The sequence below is a fragment of the Chelonia mydas genome, chromosome 2, assembly GCF_015237465.2.
Source record: "Chelonia mydas isolate rCheMyd1 chromosome 2, rCheMyd1.pri.v2, whole genome shotgun sequence".
NCBI classification, from domain to species: Eukaryota; Metazoa; Chordata; order Testudines; family Cheloniidae; genus Chelonia; species Chelonia mydas.
Window position 1 is genome coordinate 14,001,597 of NC_057850.1, and position 17,466 is coordinate 14,019,062.

General features: G+C 37.6%; 1 protein-coding gene across 3 annotated transcripts in view; it reads right to left on the reverse strand.

Annotated features, from left to right (window-relative positions):
• KHDRBS3 (KH RNA binding domain containing, signal transduction associated 3) overlaps positions 1–17,466 on the reverse strand; it is a 192,774-nt gene that overhangs the window by 26,812 nt on the left and 148,496 nt on the right. For 2 of the 3 annotated variants that reach the window (XM_043539053.1, XM_043539052.1), the window contains exon 7: positions 13,806–13,888. In XM_043539053.1, coding sequence (XP_043394988.1) covers positions 13,806–13,888 — 83 coding nt within the window. Of the gene's footprint in view, positions 1–10,143; positions 11,222–13,805; positions 13,889–17,466 lie in introns of those variants that run through there. The other variant, XM_043539054.1, reaches the window with a different exon arrangement.

The following is a 17,466-nucleotide window of genomic DNA, read 5'->3' on the forward strand; positions in this document are numbered from 1 at the left end:
ACACAAGCTCCCAGTGCAACACTGTGGCCAAAAGGGCTAACGCTCTCCTGGGATGCATAAACAGGAGAATCTCAATAGGAGAGTAGAGAGGTTGTTTTACCTCTGTATTTGGCACTGGTGAGACTGCTGTTGGAATACTGTGTCCATAATTCAAGAGGGTTCAGAGAAGAGCCACAAAAATAATTAAAGGATTAGAAAACAAACCTTATAGCAACAGATTCAAATAACTCAATCTGTTTAAAATAAGAATGTAAGAATGGCAGTTGGGCCATCTAGCCCAGTATCCTGTCTTCCAAAAGTGGCTGGTGCCAGATGCTTCAGAGGGCATTAACAGAATGGGGCAATTAAAGTGATCCATCCCCTGTAATCCAGTCACATGGTCTGCCCGTCACAGGTTTAGGGACACCCAAAGCATGGGCTTGCATCCCTGACTATCTTGGCTAATAGCCATTGATGGACCTACCCTCCATGAACTTACCTAATTCTTTTTTGAATCCTTTTATACTTTTCACCTTCACAACATCCCATGACAATGAGTTCCACAGGTTGATTTGGCTGTGTGAATAAGTAATTTCTTATGTTTGTTTTAAACCTACTGCCTATTAATTTCATTGGTTATCCCTGGTTCTTGTGTTATGGAAGGAGTAAAAAATACTTTCTTATTCACCTTCTTCACACCATTCACCATTTTATAGACCTCTATCATATCCCCCCCGCTTCGTCGTCTCTTCTCTAATATGAATAGTCCCAGTCTTTTTAATCTCTTCTCATATGCAAGCTGTTCCATACCCTTAATTTTTGTTGCCCTCCTCTGTACTTTTTCCACTTCTAATATATCTTTCTTGAGATAGGGCGAGCCAAACTGTGTGCAGCATTCTAGGCATGGGCATACCATGGATTTGTATAGTGGCATTATGATATTTTTTGTCTATTTTCTAACCTTTTCCTAATATTTCCTAATGTTCTGTTAGGGTTTTTTTTGTTTTGTTTTTTGGACTGCTGCTGCACATTAAGTGAATGTTTTCAAAGATCTATCCACGATGACTCCAAGATCTCTTTCTTGAGTGGTAACAGCCAAGTAGGCCTAATCATTTTGTATGTATAGTTGGGATTATGTTTTCCAATGTGCATTACTTGCACTTAACACTGAATTTTATCTGCCATTTTGTTGCCCTATCACCCAGTTCTGTGAGATCCCTTTGTAACTCTTCACAGTTAGCTTTGGACTTAACTATCTTGAGTAATTTTGTATCGTTTGCAAACTCTGTCAACTCACTTTTCATCCCCTTTTCCAGATCATTTATCAGTATTTTGAACAGCAGTGGTCTCAGTACAGATTCTTGGATGACCCCGGTATTTATGTCTCTGTACTGTAAAAACTGACCATTTATTCCTACCCTTTGTTTCCTATATTTTAACTAGTTACCGATCCAAGGGAGGACCTTATACCAGGAAGCCTTACTTTGATTAAAAGTCTTTGGTGTGGGACCTTGTCAAAGGCTTTCTGAAAATCCAGTACATTATAGCAACTGGATCACCCTTGTCAACGTTTGTAGACTCCCTCAAAGAATTCTAATAGATTGGTAAGGCATGATTTCCTTTTATAAAAGCTGTGTTGATTCTTCCCCAACAAATTATGTTAATCTATGGCTCCGATTATTCTGTTCTTTATTATAGTTTCAAACAATTTGCCTGGTACCTAAGTTAGGCTTACTGGCATGCAATTACCAGGACTGCTTCTGAAGCCTTTAAAAAAAAAAAAAGTCAGCGTTACGTTATTTATCCTCTAGTCATCAGGTACTGAGGTTGGATTTAAGCAATAGGTTACATCAGCAGTTCTCAAACTGTGGGTCAGGACCCCAAAGAGGGTTGAGACCCCATTTTAATGAGGCCGCCAGGGCTGCTTTAGAGTTGCTGGGGCACAGGGCTGAAGCCCAAGTCTCATTGCCCAGGGTCAAAACCAAAGCCCAAGGGCTTCAGCCCTGGGTGGTAGGGCTCATGTTGCAGCCCCCCTGCTTGGGGCTGAAGCCCTTGAGCTTCAGCTTTGCCCCCCGCCCCACCCAGAGCGGTGGAGCTCAGACTTTGCCTCTCCACCACACCCGGGGCAGTGGGGCTTGGGCGGGATCAGGCTTCTGTCCCCCCTCCTGGGGTCGTGTAGTAATTTTTGTTGTCAGAAGGGGGTTGTGGTGCAATGAAGTTTGAGAACTCCTGGGTTACATACCACAGCAATTTCATTTCTGAGTTCCTTCAGAACTCTTGGGAAGGACAAATATCGGAAGGACAGAACAGGTCATGCAGGGGGGTTGGGAGTGGCACTATATGTGAAAGAAAATGTAGAATCAAATGAAGTAAAAATCTTAAATGAATCCACATGTTCCATAGAATCTCTATGGATAGTAATTCCATGCTCAAATAAGAATATAACAGTAGGAATCTATTATCGACCACTCGACCAGGACAGCGATAGTGATGATGAAATGCTAAGGGAGATTAGAGAGGCTATCAAAGTAAAGAACTCAATAATAGTGGGGGATTTCAATTATCCCCATATTGACTGGGTCCATGTCACATCAGGACGAAATGCAGAGACAAAATTTCTTGATATTTTAAATGACTGCTTCTTGGAGCAGCTGGTACAGGAACCCACAAGGAAAGAGGCAATTCTAGATTTAGTCCTGAGTGGAGCGCAGGATCTGGTCCAAGAGGTTACAGTAACAGGACTGCTTGGAAATAGTGACCATAATATAACAACATTTAACATTCCTGTGGTGAGAACAACACCTCAACAGCCCAACACTGTGGCATTTAATTTCAGAAAGGGGAAATAGGCAAAAATGAGGAGGTTAGTTAAACAGAAATTAAAAGGTACCGTGACTAGAGTGAAACCCCTGCAAGCTGCATGGACACTTTTCAAAGACACCACAATAGAGGCCCAACTTAAATGTATACCCCAAATAAAAAAAAACACAGTAAAAGAACAAAAAAAGAGCCACCGTGGCTTAACAACCATGTAAAAGAAGCAGTGAGAGATAAAAAGGTATCTTTTAGGAAGTGGAAATCAAATCCTAGTGAGGTAAATAGAAAGGAGCATAAACACTGCCAAATTAAGTGTAAAAATGTAATAAGAAAAGCCAAAAAGGAGTTTGAAGAACAGCTAGCCAAAACCTCAAAAGGTAATAACAAAATGTTTTTTAAGTACATCAGAAGCAGGAAGCCTGCTAAACAACCAGTGGGGCCCCTGGACGATCGAAATACAAAAGGAGCACTTAAAGATGATAAAGTTGTTGCGGAGAAACTAAATGAATTCTTTGCTTCAGTCTTCATGGCTGAGGATGTTAGGGAGATTCCCAAACCTGAGCTGTCCTTTGTAGGTGACAAATCTGAGGAATTGTCACAGATTGAAGGGTCATTAGAGGAGGTTTTGGAATTAATTGATAAACTTAACAGTAACAAGTCACCAGGACCAGATGGCATTCACCCAAGAGTTTTGAAAGAATTCAAATGTGAAATTGCGGAACTATTAACTAGGGTTTGTAACCTATCCTTTAAATCAGCTTCTGTACCCAATGACTGGAAGATAGCTAATGTAACACCAATATTTAAAAAGGGCCCTAGAGGTGATCCTGGCAATTACAGACTGGTAAGTCTAACATCAGTACTGGGGAAATTCGTTGAAAAAATAGTAAAGAATAAAATTGTCAGACGCATAGAAGAGCATAAATTGTTTGGCAAAAATCAGCATGGTTTCTGTAAAGGGAAATCATGTCTTACTAATCTATTAGAGTTCTTTGAAGGGGTCAAAAACATGTGGACAAGGGGGATCCAGTGGACATAGTGTACTCAGATTTCCAGAAAGCCTTTGACAAGGTCGCTCACCAAAGGCTCTTACATAAATTAAGCTGTCATGGGATAAGAGGGAAAGTCCTTTCATGGATTGAGAACGGGTTAAAAGACAGGGAACAAAGGGTAGGAATAAATGGTAAATTTTCAGAACGGAGCAAGGTAACTAGTGGTGTTCCGCAACGGTCAGTCCTAGAACCAATCCTATTCAACTTATTCATAAATGATCTGGAGAAAGGGGTAAACAGTGAGGTGGCAAAGTTTGCAGACGATACTAAACTGCTCAAGACAGTTAAGACCAAAGCAGACTGTGAAGAACTTCAAAAAGATCTCACAAAACGAAGTGATTGGGCAACAAAATGGCAAAAAGAAAAGGAGTACTTGTGGAACCTTAGAGACTAATCAATTTATTTGAGCATAAGCTTTCGTGAGCTACAGCTCACTTCATTGGAGCTGTAGCTCACGAAAGCTTATGCTCAAATAAATTGGTTAGTCTCTAAGGTGCCACAAGTACTCCTTTTCTTTTTGCGAATACAGACTAACACGGCTGTTACTCTGAAACCTGTCAAAATGGCAAATGAAATTTAATGTGGATAAATGTAAAGTAACGCACATTGGAAAAAATAAGCCCAAGTATATATACAATATGATGGGGGCGAATTTAGCTACAACTCATCAGGAAAGAGATCTTGGAGTCATCGTGGATAGTTCTCTGAAGATGTCTATGCAGTGTGCAGTGGCAGTCAAAAAAGCAAACGGGGTGTTAGGAATCATTAAAAAAGGGATAGAGAATAAGATGGAGAATATCTTATTGCCCTTATATAAATCCATGGTGCGCCCACATCTTGAATACTGTGTACAGATGTGGTCTCCCCATCTCAAAAAAAAGATATACTGGCATTAGAAAAGGTTCAGAGAAGGGCGACTAAAATTATTAGGGGTTTGGAACAGGTCCCATATGAGGAGAGATTAAAGAGGCCAGGACTTTTCAGCTTGGAAAAGAGGAGACTAAGGCGGTATATGATAGAAGTATATAAAATCATGAGTGGAGTGGAGAAAGTGAATAGGGAAAAGTTATTTACTTGTTCCCATAATATAAGAACTAGAGGCCACCAAATGAAATTTATTGGCAGCAGGTTTAAAACAAATAAAAGGAAGTTCTTCTTCACACAGTGCAGTCGACCTGTGGAACTCCTTGCCTGAGGAGATTGTGAAGGCTAGGACTATAACAGGGTTTAAAAGAGAACTGGATAAATTCATGGAGGTTAAGTCCATTAATGGCTATTAGCCAAGATGGGTAAGGAATTGTGTCCCTAGCCTCTGTTCATCAGAGGGTGGAGATGGAGGGCAGGAGAGAGATCACTTGATCATTACCTGTTAGGTTCACTCCCTCTGGGGCATCTGGCATTGGCCACTGTCGGCAGACAGGATACTGGGCTGGATGGACCTTTGGTCTGACCCAGTATGGCCATTCTTATGTTCTTATGTAATACCATCTGGTCCTGGTGATTTATTACTGTTTAATTTATCAATTTGTTCCACAACCTCCTTTATTAGGATCTTAATCTGGGATAGTTCCTTAGATCGGTCACTTATAATGAATGGCTCAGGTGTGGGGAAACTCCCTCACACACTCATCAGTACCAAGGGATTCAAATAATTCATTTGGCTTCTCTGCAAGGGCCTTATCTTCTTTGAATGGTCCTTTAGCATTTCAGTTGCCCCGTGGTCCTACTGATTGCTTGGCAGTCTTCTTACTTCTGATGTATCTAAACATTTGTTGTTGTTAGTTTGTGTTTTTTGTTAGCTGCTCTTCAAAAAAAAATTTTGGCCTGCCTAATTTTACTTTAACACTTGAATTGCCAGAGTTTATGCTCCTTTCTATTTCTTTCAGTAGGATTTGACTTTCATTTTTTGAGGGATGTGGTTTTTTGCCTCTAATTGCCTCTTTTAATCTGCTGTTTAGCCCTGGTGGCCATTTTTTGGTCATCTGTTTTTGGTTGGTTTTTTTCCCCTTTAAATTTTGGGTGTATAATTAGGGTGGATAAAAATCAATGATTTAAAAAATAATAATTTAAATCAGATTTTTTTATAAAATTCTTTTTGATTATAATAGTTTTAATTAAGGTTTCAGAGTAGCAGCCGTGTTAGTCTGTATTCGCAAAAAGAAAAGGAGTACTTGTAATTTGTTAGTCTCTAAGGTGCCACAAGTACTCCTTTAGTTTTAATTAAGATATCTTTGAGCTATAATGTATCTCATCATGGAACAGGGATTATAAATTCTAATTCTATAGTTGAGACAATATATTCATGTAATGTTTAAGAAAAGTTTTGTAAATGAGTTCCAATAGTTCATGGATTAGGGACCCAATTTTATGAGGTTCCAGGGGCTTCTGTATAGGTTATTTAGGTTAATGTTTCTATCTACCAATGGGACTCAGTGCTCAGTCTAGAAGATACCATCAGAGATGCTTAGTTTTGCAGTTCTCAAAATGTGGATTTGTGTTTCCAGAGATAACATGCTTGTTAACAGCAAAAAATGTTTTTAAAGAAATAAATATATAGAGGTGAGAAATAACAGACCTCAACTCTATTGTTCCTCTGAAAATTTGTGTACACAGAGTCAATCCCTTACCTCTCTAAAAGTGCAAAGTTTCAAAAAGTTCAACAAATAGAAGATTGTTGGGGGTGGAATAGATCTGGACAAGGAGAAAAAGTCTGGAGATAAATGTGAGAAGGCAGTGACAGGCAGTAGAAACAAAAGTGAAACTGTCTGAACAGCATATTCCAGAAGTCTTGAGGTCTTTCTGAGTGTAGCCTTCATTGATTTGAGATCCACCATACCGTTCTCTCACTAGAGGGGAAATCCTATAATGGCAGCAGGCTGTAAAAGAGACCCAGTTTGGGAATAAGAAATATTCAAGAAATATATGTTTGCTGATGATATTTTAAAGAAAGTCACACCAATGAACTGATGGAAGTCACTTAAGCACTTAGATTCAGAGACTGCTGAAGTAATAATCTCACTTTTAACAGCAGTAGCTTCTTCTGCCGGCATAGAAAGAATATTTTCTCTCTTTGGATTAATTCATTCCAAATTGAGAAATCATTTGGGACCTGAAAAAGCAGGAAAATGAACAAATTATGATTATGAACAAACAGGAAAATGAAGGTGAAGACGACTGAGTTAGCTGCAGAAGCCAGTATTTTAAGTTTCTCATGTTGACAGAACAAACATAACAAGAATACTTAAAGAGAGCTGTAGACTCAAAACTGGAAGTTCAGATTAGCTTGATTGAAATGGCTCTGACTGCTGCAAACAATTTCCAGTTAATACAAGCTAATTACCAACTTTTGGGATCATTTTAAATAGTACGAATTATTGTTGTGTGGGAAGTAAAAAAACTATGAAATGTGTTTGACATGTTTAAGCCAAATACCAGAGAAATCTATAGTGTATTGTGTCAATGGGCAAAAGGGCACAAACAACATAACGCAGAACACTGAAAGAACTAGACTGAGCCAACAATTAAATTTGGGGCTGACCCTCCCCCCTTTATTTCAACATCTAGTTTAAGTACTGTTTCTGCATCCTCAGCAATGGGGCAACTGTATAAGCCAGAAAAGGTGTTGTGTATGAACAGCTACTTAATTTAATTTTCTCCTTAAACTCATTCTAAGACTGATAAATATATTTACAGCACAATCAAATATCAAGTGAATAAAATACTGCCATCACAAATAACTTTATTAATTGGTATAGCAGTTAATACTATACACTGCTTTGTCTATAAACAACTTTCGGTCAGATAGACACTATCCAGTGCTGAGGCCCCAATTTTTTTTTTAATTTAAATTGTTTTGAAGATATTATTTTTTTATTTTTCCAAACTGATCCTTCAAGTTGCCAAATCTAAAGAAAAAAATGCATAAAGTTTCGTCCATTCTCCAAAATGCAATGCTGTATAGACCATAGCAGTAGCTACTATCAGTGTAGTATCTACCATCAGAATGAAAGCAAAGCACTATGGTGAAACACATTACATTCATTACATTCATTCTTAAAAATGTCCTTGTGGCTTGAAGGACTGATTTGAAGAAATTAACATTTACTGGGAATCTAGGACCTAAGATCTACTACATTTAGAAAATTTGTAAAACTGGTAAAATATCACACCTGGCCATCTTATGTCCTTTTAAGACAAAAAAAAATCCAAGGATTTGAAATTGAAAATTAAATTAACATTTCTTCTCGTTGAATACATTTTAGCTGTATTTTCTAAATGTTTACGTGTCTGCACCACTTGCATTGTTCAAAATGAACTGGACAAACTGGAGAAATGGTCTGAAGTAAATAGGATGAAATTCAATATGGACAAATGCAAAGTGCTCCACTTAGGAAGGAAAAATCAGTTGTACACACACAAAATGGGAACTGACTGCCTATGAAGGGGTATTGCAGAAAGGGATCTGGGGGTCATAGTGAATCACAAGCTAAATATGAGTCAACAGTGTAACACCGTTGCACAAAAAGCAAACATCATTCTGGGATGTATTAGCAGGAGTGTTGTAAGCAAGACACGAGAAGTAATTCTTCTGCTCTGCTCCGCGTTGATTAGGCCTCAACTGGAATACTGTGTCCAGTTCTGGGCACCACATTTCAGGAAAGATGTGGACAAACTGAGAAAGTCTAGAGAAGAGCAACAAAAACGATTAATGGTCTAGAAAACATGACCTATGAGGGAAGAATGAAAAAATTGAGTTTGTTTAGTCTGGAAAAGAGAAGACAGAGGGGACATAACAGTTTACAAGTACATAAAAGGTGGTTACAAGGAGGAGAGAGAAAAATTGTTCTTCTTAACCACTGAGGATAAGACAAGAAGCAATGGGCTTAAATTGAAGCAAGGGAGGTTTAGGCTGGACATTAGGAAAACTTCCTGTCCGGGGAGTTAAGCACTGGAATAAATTGTCTAGGGAAGTTCTGGAATCTCCATCACCGGAGATTTTTAAGAGCAGGTTAGACAAACACCTGCCAGGGATGGTCTAGATAATACTTTGTTGTGCCATGAGTGCAGGGGACTGGCCTAGATGTCCTCTCAAGACCCTTTCCAATCCTAAGATTCTATGAAAAAGCCATATGACATGTAGGTTTATGCAAACTAGTTTACACTCTGTGGCTTTCACAGTTTAAAGTACTAACTCTATTCTTGACAAACTTCCAGCACAGGTTGGAATATGTTGGATATAGCACCCAAGAAGAACCTTTTAAGAGGAAGAAATCACTGTATCCATATCACATATATCAACAAACGATTCTACAAATACTTTTTTTTTTTTTGCAGTTTCTAGGAGGCATGGGGCAAATTGAAAAGGTTCTATACATTTTTTAAGAGCAGCTTTGAAACCTGAGAAAAATTAAGCATTTTGTTTTGTTTACAAGCATTAATCATTCTCTCCTGACAGAAAACTTACAAGTAGATAGTAAACCTTTAGTGCTGTTGGACAGGTAACAAACATATACTCTTTTTCAGCACTTGTGTCACATAATCTGAATTTTAGTAACAAACCTCGTTCTCAGGCATGTTAATTCTCTGCAGCATCTGTCACTGCTCTGAATGGTTGATCATAAGTACCTCTGTAGTCATCTCAATGCTATTAAGCAGATGGCAGCGCTAAATCCGAATGATGTAGTACATCTCCCTAGTGGACTTTGTTTCCATATACTACCATTATTCTACAATTCCTCAGTGATAAATCTTATGTATTCTAGAGAACATTAAATAGTGAACTGACAATGGCAATTGATTTATTAGCAGTAGTTTGCCTTTGCCCTATTATTGTCTTTGCAAACACTTGTGTAGATCACATATGAAGCTTCCACGGCATAAAGGCCGTTGGCCTAATTTTTTCTGTAATGTTTTAGAGATTTAATATTTTAATGAAATTTGTCTTCAGAGTGAACATGTCTAACTCTGGTCTACAGATCTGAAATAATTCCCTGTTAAAATTCTCCTTTTTCCTCTATTATTTTCTAATCTGTGGATTTTCATGATAAAATGTTCTAGTATTAACATTAGGCCATTAAAACAGGAACTTCTTTTGACCATAAATCCAAGTAAAAGATTACTGCCTGATGTATGGTTTTGAGAAGTATTATTTGTAATTCAACTTTGTTTCATAAATATCATATATATATATACACACACACACACACACACACACACGAGTGAAGCTGGTAAAAGAAAAGGCACTTGTGTGCCAAGCAAAATGAATACAATAATATGGGGGTGGGTTATTCTTTTAGTAGTATTTAACTTCTGCAGTTCAATTTATATTTAAACAGATCATTTGTGCTATATACAGCAATGTATGTTAAATTATTATGTATCTATGCTGTGCAGCTTTCATGAAGAAATTACTGAATGCATAATGCAAAAGCTGCCTGCAGAAAAGCTATATTGCATGGCATATGGCAACATTAATTTTAGTCTTTTTGCTTTCCTTAGCTTGGCACTGAAAATCTACCATGAGCGTTCATAGCTTTTGACCGTTTCCATTATACTCTGGTTTTTAGGTAGAGTTGGCTGTCTGACAATTTCACAAATGTTTACTATTCTCTAATTTTCAAAAGCTAAGCAACAATGTTTCGTTTTATCTTTCTCACTATGACTGGACTGCTTTAGCATTGTTTGTTCAATTAGCCTTACTAATTTGTATGGGTTTAATTTCTATCTAATATTATCCCCTAAATGTTAAGTGCTGCATGGGAATTTAATCACATATCTCCCACAGAAGTCAATGAAGCTGGCTTGCTAAATCCAGCACACAGAGTTATCTATTTGAAGACTATCATAATTGCCAAAGATAGTTCCTTTGAAAGCCCACCAAAATACACAATTATTTGTGGATTTACTCTATGAACAAATGACTTGTAGACGATGCAACATTTTAGTATCCAAAATGGAAACACTCCCCACAGCTATTGTACTTGCTTGGTGGGACACTACCATGTATAAGAATTGGAGAGAAATCTCAAATTTAGTCTTCTCCTCTCTGGTATTAGAATGAAAGGTTTTAAAATAAAGCCCAAGGTTGATAGGTACCAGGAGTCATGCAAAAAGTGATTCTCAGTGATGACATTTGAATACCAAACAAAATGCCATTAATAAAACTTAAAATGGGCAACACTTTCAGTCTCCTAGTTGAAGGTTGGCTACTATATAACAATATTGGTGGCTGGAGAGAAGGGGAGGTTAGGTTGTATAGAGAGGAAGAGCTTCTCATGAAGACAAGTGGAGATTCAAGTACCCATCCACAATATTTAGACCATGGTGTCTGAATGTCATATCATTCCCTTCAACCCCTATCAGCTACAGATATCCTGTGGAGACAGTAAGGAGGATGTGAAAATATCAGATCGTGCAGTGCTAGAGGAGAGTTCTATCCAGTTGCACTGGATGCCCCAAAATGGAGAACAAGCTACAAAAATTTACTACTGCAGTTCACATTAGAGATGTACTTGGGTGAGACAGTGAGTTATTCATTCCACTGCAAGAACATTCTCTTTAACTAACAATGTACTATTTTGTTTCACATAAGAAAACCATCTGACTCAATCTAGAATACCAAAAATACCACTACTCTGAGATGTACAACAAATACTCTAAAAAGTCATTATTTTGAAAATCAGGAATCCTAAAACTGAACAACAGCAAATAGATGAAGCATCTGTAATTTCCCATGAGTAGTAGAAACACACACACAGTGGGGTACATTTCAAAACTTTAGTTTCTAGAGATATTTCCGGTTCTAGTGGTATTCCTCATTTTAAGTACAGGGAATAGGTCTGAAATCTGCAATATTTTAAAATCAGTATGAACTTTTTAAGCATACCAAGTACCCAATGTACTAGAAAAAAGGAAAATGTACCCCTGTCGACTGAGTTTAAAAGAGGCCTATTCTAATATTTGCTTTAACATTATTTTAGGAGTATTTAAAACAAGCAAAACTTGCTTTTACATGCTAATCAAAAAGTGACCCATTTTAAACATAATACATTAAGGGTTTTTTTTTTTTTTTTGCCTTATAATTAGGGGACAGTATCAAATGGTTTAAAGATACTATAGCATCACAATTCTCTTTTGTTTCACATTATTTGTGTAACAACAAAGACATTTAGATATATTCCAGTGTTACAAGCATCTCTCAGTAGTTACAAATGACATTACAATATGTGCTACTCTTTGATCATCAGATTAAAAATTGTTCTGTGTAGCTCAGGTGGTTTGCTTATAGCTATTAGTTTTAGCCTGCTAATGCAATTCTGAGATCTCTTTGCATAAAAAATGTGAGCCTGGATTGTGTGAGCAATATTTCAGCGAGCCAGTTCATACCCCCTTCCCTTTCACCACGAACTACCCCTATTGTTTATAAAAAACAGCACAATAAGTACGTGAATAAGTCGTTCTTTTAAAAAGTTTACCAAATTTGGAGTTTAGTGAACATAACTGGAACTATACCTCACATGCAACATAAAGCAACTACCTAATAAAGTAGTTCTACCCTGGTGAGACTCAAGAATAAACTTCATGGCTAATAATCAGTACTTTACATGTGAATTACATGTGGTGTTTCATTTTCTTGGAAAATTCATTTTTGCTCATCATTCAGAGGACCATCAAAATTTGTAAAAGATAAAAAAAGTTCATAACAGGTCTTGTTTAAAACCTGACAAAAAGGAAAAACAAATTCAAATAATCATTTTTTAAGTTTTAGTCTAGTCCAGTATTTTCATTGTGCTATCTGAAAGCATAGCTGTCAACAGCAAATAAAACCTATTACTAACATAAAAAGCAGCAAAGCAAAATAGAACTGCCAACGTTAAAGGAAAAAATTTGAAGACTTTTTGACCAGTATCTCTACTAAAAAAAAAATCATGTTAACTGCAGCTATTTTCTAAAGGTAGTATGCAAGGTAGACACGTCCTCCAGAGTTCTTAATGCTTCTGGTGTGCACATCAGAATAAAGACTACTCTTTTCCGGTTGTCAAAATCTTCATAAAAACAAACAAACAATCTCAGTGAAAACAGTGTAATTTACACTTTCCACCGATTTTTCACTTTGAGCAGTTTGCCTGGTTTTGAGAGCTTTCTTCCCTCACAAAGACTTAAATCATTCCTGACAAACAGAATGGCAAAATATTCCTCAGTTGCCAACTGGGAAAAAGTGTTTTTCCTCCTCAACTGTGTTGTGAAATTAGGGTTCTTTACTTTTTCAGATTTTGCTGCACTGCATCAATGCATTTAAGTAAAAGTTGTCTTTAACTTGTTTACTGGTGGGTGAGATATATTGTCAGTTTGAACAGCACACTCCCTATCCTTAGAAATATTGTAAAGGACATCTTACCCATGAGAAAAAAGGTAAGAGAAATCTTTTAAAGTCAATCACCATGGATAACAAATGAAACAAACCCAGAATATCTGCATACTCAGCATGGTCAGCACAATGAGCTCAACCAAATAAAAAGTTCCCTAAAATAAAAGCTGCAGAATATTTGAAATTGTTTTATCAAAATCTATTTGTACTGAACAAGTTATACATATTATCCTTTGATTTTTGAAATTTTTCTAAGTCAATTTCCAACAAGCTAAAAAGTGAGTGAAAATTCCTTTTCTTTCAAGTATACAGTTCAGGCACCTTATAATGCCACTGTCAACCAAGTTTCTGAATAATGTCATCTTGTAAAATTTGCCATTCTTTCACTAGCTCTTCTCCTTGTTTACTTGGTTCCTTTCAACCCTTTTGGCAGCAATCTGTCTTTTGTACATTCCTGATAGAGAAGTATATAACACTGCAGATTGTTGGTGCTAACAATCCTCTTAGTTATGCTGTTATGTACTGAAAGAAAAATTAGCTCATGGATTGTAGGAATTTTCTGCTATAAATACAGTGGGACTTACACTTACCTTTGTGCCTGGGTGCTATAGCTGTTATCATAGGAGTCGTAGCCCTGCTCATCATAAGCAGTGCCATATCCATCATCATACTCCTGAAAAAATATAATAGAAAAGTAATGTTAAAATTTAAAGAACACACTTCAAACCTAAAAGAAATATTTTAATAATTATAAATGTGAACACTATCCACTGAAATCTAAATTCATGCAACAAGATGTACCATGGAACTATAAAATATTAATTTACTTAATACACACCAATTCTACCTAAGAGACAACATAACTCTAAGATTTATGTAGTTACGTTGGATTTAAGTTTGAGATCTTGGTGGCAACCTGTTTTGCACTTTTATGAGACATTAGCATGTTGAATAAAAATGGCTACATACCACAAAATAACTGTGGTTCTTCAAGAGTGCTGCCTCTGCATATTTACACCTGTGGAATGTCTGGAGCCACAGACCTTCAAGAAAGCAGTGTCAGTTTGGGACCTTTTGTGGTAACAAACTTTGGACCCAAAGTTATAAAAAGGCTATGCAAATCCAGTTGCCTTGGCTCTTTTCCCTAAGCTCAAGAATCCTGTAAGAGTAGAATTCTGAAGAAGAGAGAGGCTGACAGGCAGTGCAATTATGCAGAGACAACACCCTTAAGAACCACAATTACTAACATAAGTAACCATTTGTACTTCTTGAAGTAGCCTCTGCATAGTCCCAATGGGGGAGTTTAGTAAATGGCATAACCCAATGAAGGAGGGCAGAGATCTACTTAAACAAGAATTGTAGAACTGCCCTCCCAAAACCAGCATCAGACCTAGATCCCAAATTGAGAGAGCAGCGTTGTATGAAGGTTTATACAGAAGTGCAGGCAGGACCCTTCCAGATGTTTATAATGAAAAGAATACAGAGGTACGCCCATGATATTGGCTTATGTCTGGTAGAGTGAAATCTAGAACTGTAAAGAACTGACACCTTAGATAATTTACAACATGACTCAGTGCAAAGCCTAATCCACTTAAACAGGTGCTGACTGGAAATGGCATTCCCTTCACATTGATCCCCTGAGGCTACAAAATTGTTGACCTCCTAAAGGCCTCAATTTTACCCAAATAACTCAAAGTAACCATAGAAGGTATATAAGCCTAGTTCCCCCGGATAAGAAAGAAGCTTTGAAAAGATACTTGGGAGACTGATGATCTGATTCAGATGAAATTAAGACATGACATTTGGAATAAATTTGAGATAAAAATACAGGATAACTCCCTCTCTTGTAGATGTAATTGTGACTAAAAATGGTGCTTTTAGTGTCAAGTGGAATAAAGAACACTGTCATAAGATCTCCAACTGTACAATCTTGTCAGCACAACACTAAGGTTCCTTGAGGGAATAGGTTCTCAACTCTGATGGGAAAACACCAAGCCCTTTCAGGAATCTTCTGATGACTGAAAACAATAGAAACATCCACTGGGAGATAATATAGTAAGATTATAGATAGATGCTCCTTGATAGAGTACAAGGTGAGACTGAGACACCAAGTACAATACATATTTCAAAATCAATTATATGGGCATGACTCATGGAGACATTATCTGATTATCTTTGAGAAAACATCTTCTGAGAAGAACAATTCAACACACATGGCTTTCTAGAATATAGCAGAGCCTTCTCTATTTCCACAGAGCATTTCACATCAGAAGTAGTCAATGTCTTATGATCAAAGCAATGGAGATGAAGTGACTCCAGATTAGTAAAATAGAGAAAATAGTCTTCCTGTGATAGCAGGTCTGATGATGAATGTAGAAGATCTATGAACTTCATACCAATACTGTCTAGCTCATACTAGGGCAACCAGTATGATTTGGGAGAATGTCTTGTATCTTTTTATTACCATTGGAACTGTTGGAAAGGCATAAAAGAATCCCTGGCTCCAGTTCAGCAAGAATGTGTCTGTGATAGTCTATCCATCCCTGTCTGTTTCAAGGAACACTCACACTGTTCCTGCAGCCAGCAACTGAGAGTCTGTTGCCATATTCTCTGTCAGATCTGCCAAGTTGCATTTGATCAGCCAGACTCCCATCCGACACAGCCATTGCTTCCTGGCATTATTGTTAATTAGAACCTCATTATTTATTAATGTAAACATTTAGCCATCATGTTAACAACATTGCCCTTATTCAATGCCACAAAGGATTTGAGATAACCCAATAGCTTTGTTCCACTACATTTATATGGCACTTGGTCTCCTCTCCCAGATTCCACCAATTTTGAACTCTCAGCTTTGGAGATAAGCTCTCAAATCCAAACTGGATGCATCTGTGATGATCACAATGGCTGGGGATAGAGGACCAAAATGAACTTCCTCTATTATATTGGTTCCTCTATATAATTACTATATGATCTCCAATGGAGAGTCCTAAGGAATTTTGGAAGACAACTCAGATAACCCACATTGGCTACATTAGGAATGAATGTTTTGCTGAACAGTTGGCCTTGGGAGGTGTGGGGGAAGAGAAGGGTCATAAAACAAAGAAAAGGAGAAAAGAAAAGGAGAAAAGAAAAGAGAAAAGAAAAGAGAAAAGGCTTTTGCTTGAGATCCAGCATATCTAAACCTTCTTAAAAGGAACAACGCCAAAATGTACTTCAAGTAGGAAAGAGTGCTAGCAAACTGACTTCACCACAAGGGAAACAAAATGCTGGATAAGTATGGCAGGTTCAACTTAGAGTACAGAAAGAGGCTTGGTTCCATAAGTTGCTAGCACAACTTCCTTAATAGGGTGTAACTGGCATGGCCAATACTACCGTTTCCTGTCCCATCCTGGTTGGCAGCTCTGTATGTTACTATATTTAGTATTTGGATAACTTCTCTTTAAATATAATCTTCTTTCAAAAAGTTGGTATATTATTTAGTAGCTTTGGGTTTCATTGAACCTTCCAGTCTCTCAACAGGTATTGGACTATTCTGTTTTTGATGCCTTCGCTTCCCTATAACTCACAGTTCTTTGAGATGATTACATATTCACACTTACAGGTATTGTGCCACCTGGTGGCGCCTAACAGCAGAACCTCCTCCAAGCAGCTTGCGTTAAAGAGCACATGCCTTGCCTCTTTCCCCTGGCATTTCCAAAGGCTTTATAAGGGGGCGTTGGCCCTCTACAGTCTCAGTTCCTTCCATTGCTAACTCAGAGTTACCATAATAGGACTCTGAGAAAGAGGGGAAGATAGGAGGGAAGTGTGAATATGCAGTCACTTTGAAGAAAAAAGTAACCTTCATTTCTTCTTCGAGTGACTCTGCATATTATCTGCTATGGGCAGTTTGACAAGCAGTGCTGAAAACCCAGGAGGTGGGAACAAAGTCAAAATTAAATAATGACAGAAACACTGTTCTACCAAATTTGGCATTCGCTCTTGAAGCCAGATCCAGAGCATAACATTTAGTGAATGTGTGCACTGACTTCCAGGTAGCATCCAGGTAGCAGTTCCTAGCTGGAACATGTTTAAGAAAAGCAAAAGATGCCTCTACAGCCACGTAGAATGAGACCAAACAACACAGAAAGCACAGGATTTTCTGCTAATTTGTAGCACTAAATGACACATTGTTTAACCCATCTGGAAATAGTCTGAGCAGACACACACTGACCTCTATTTTTCTTAGCATAACAAACAAAAAACCTAGAT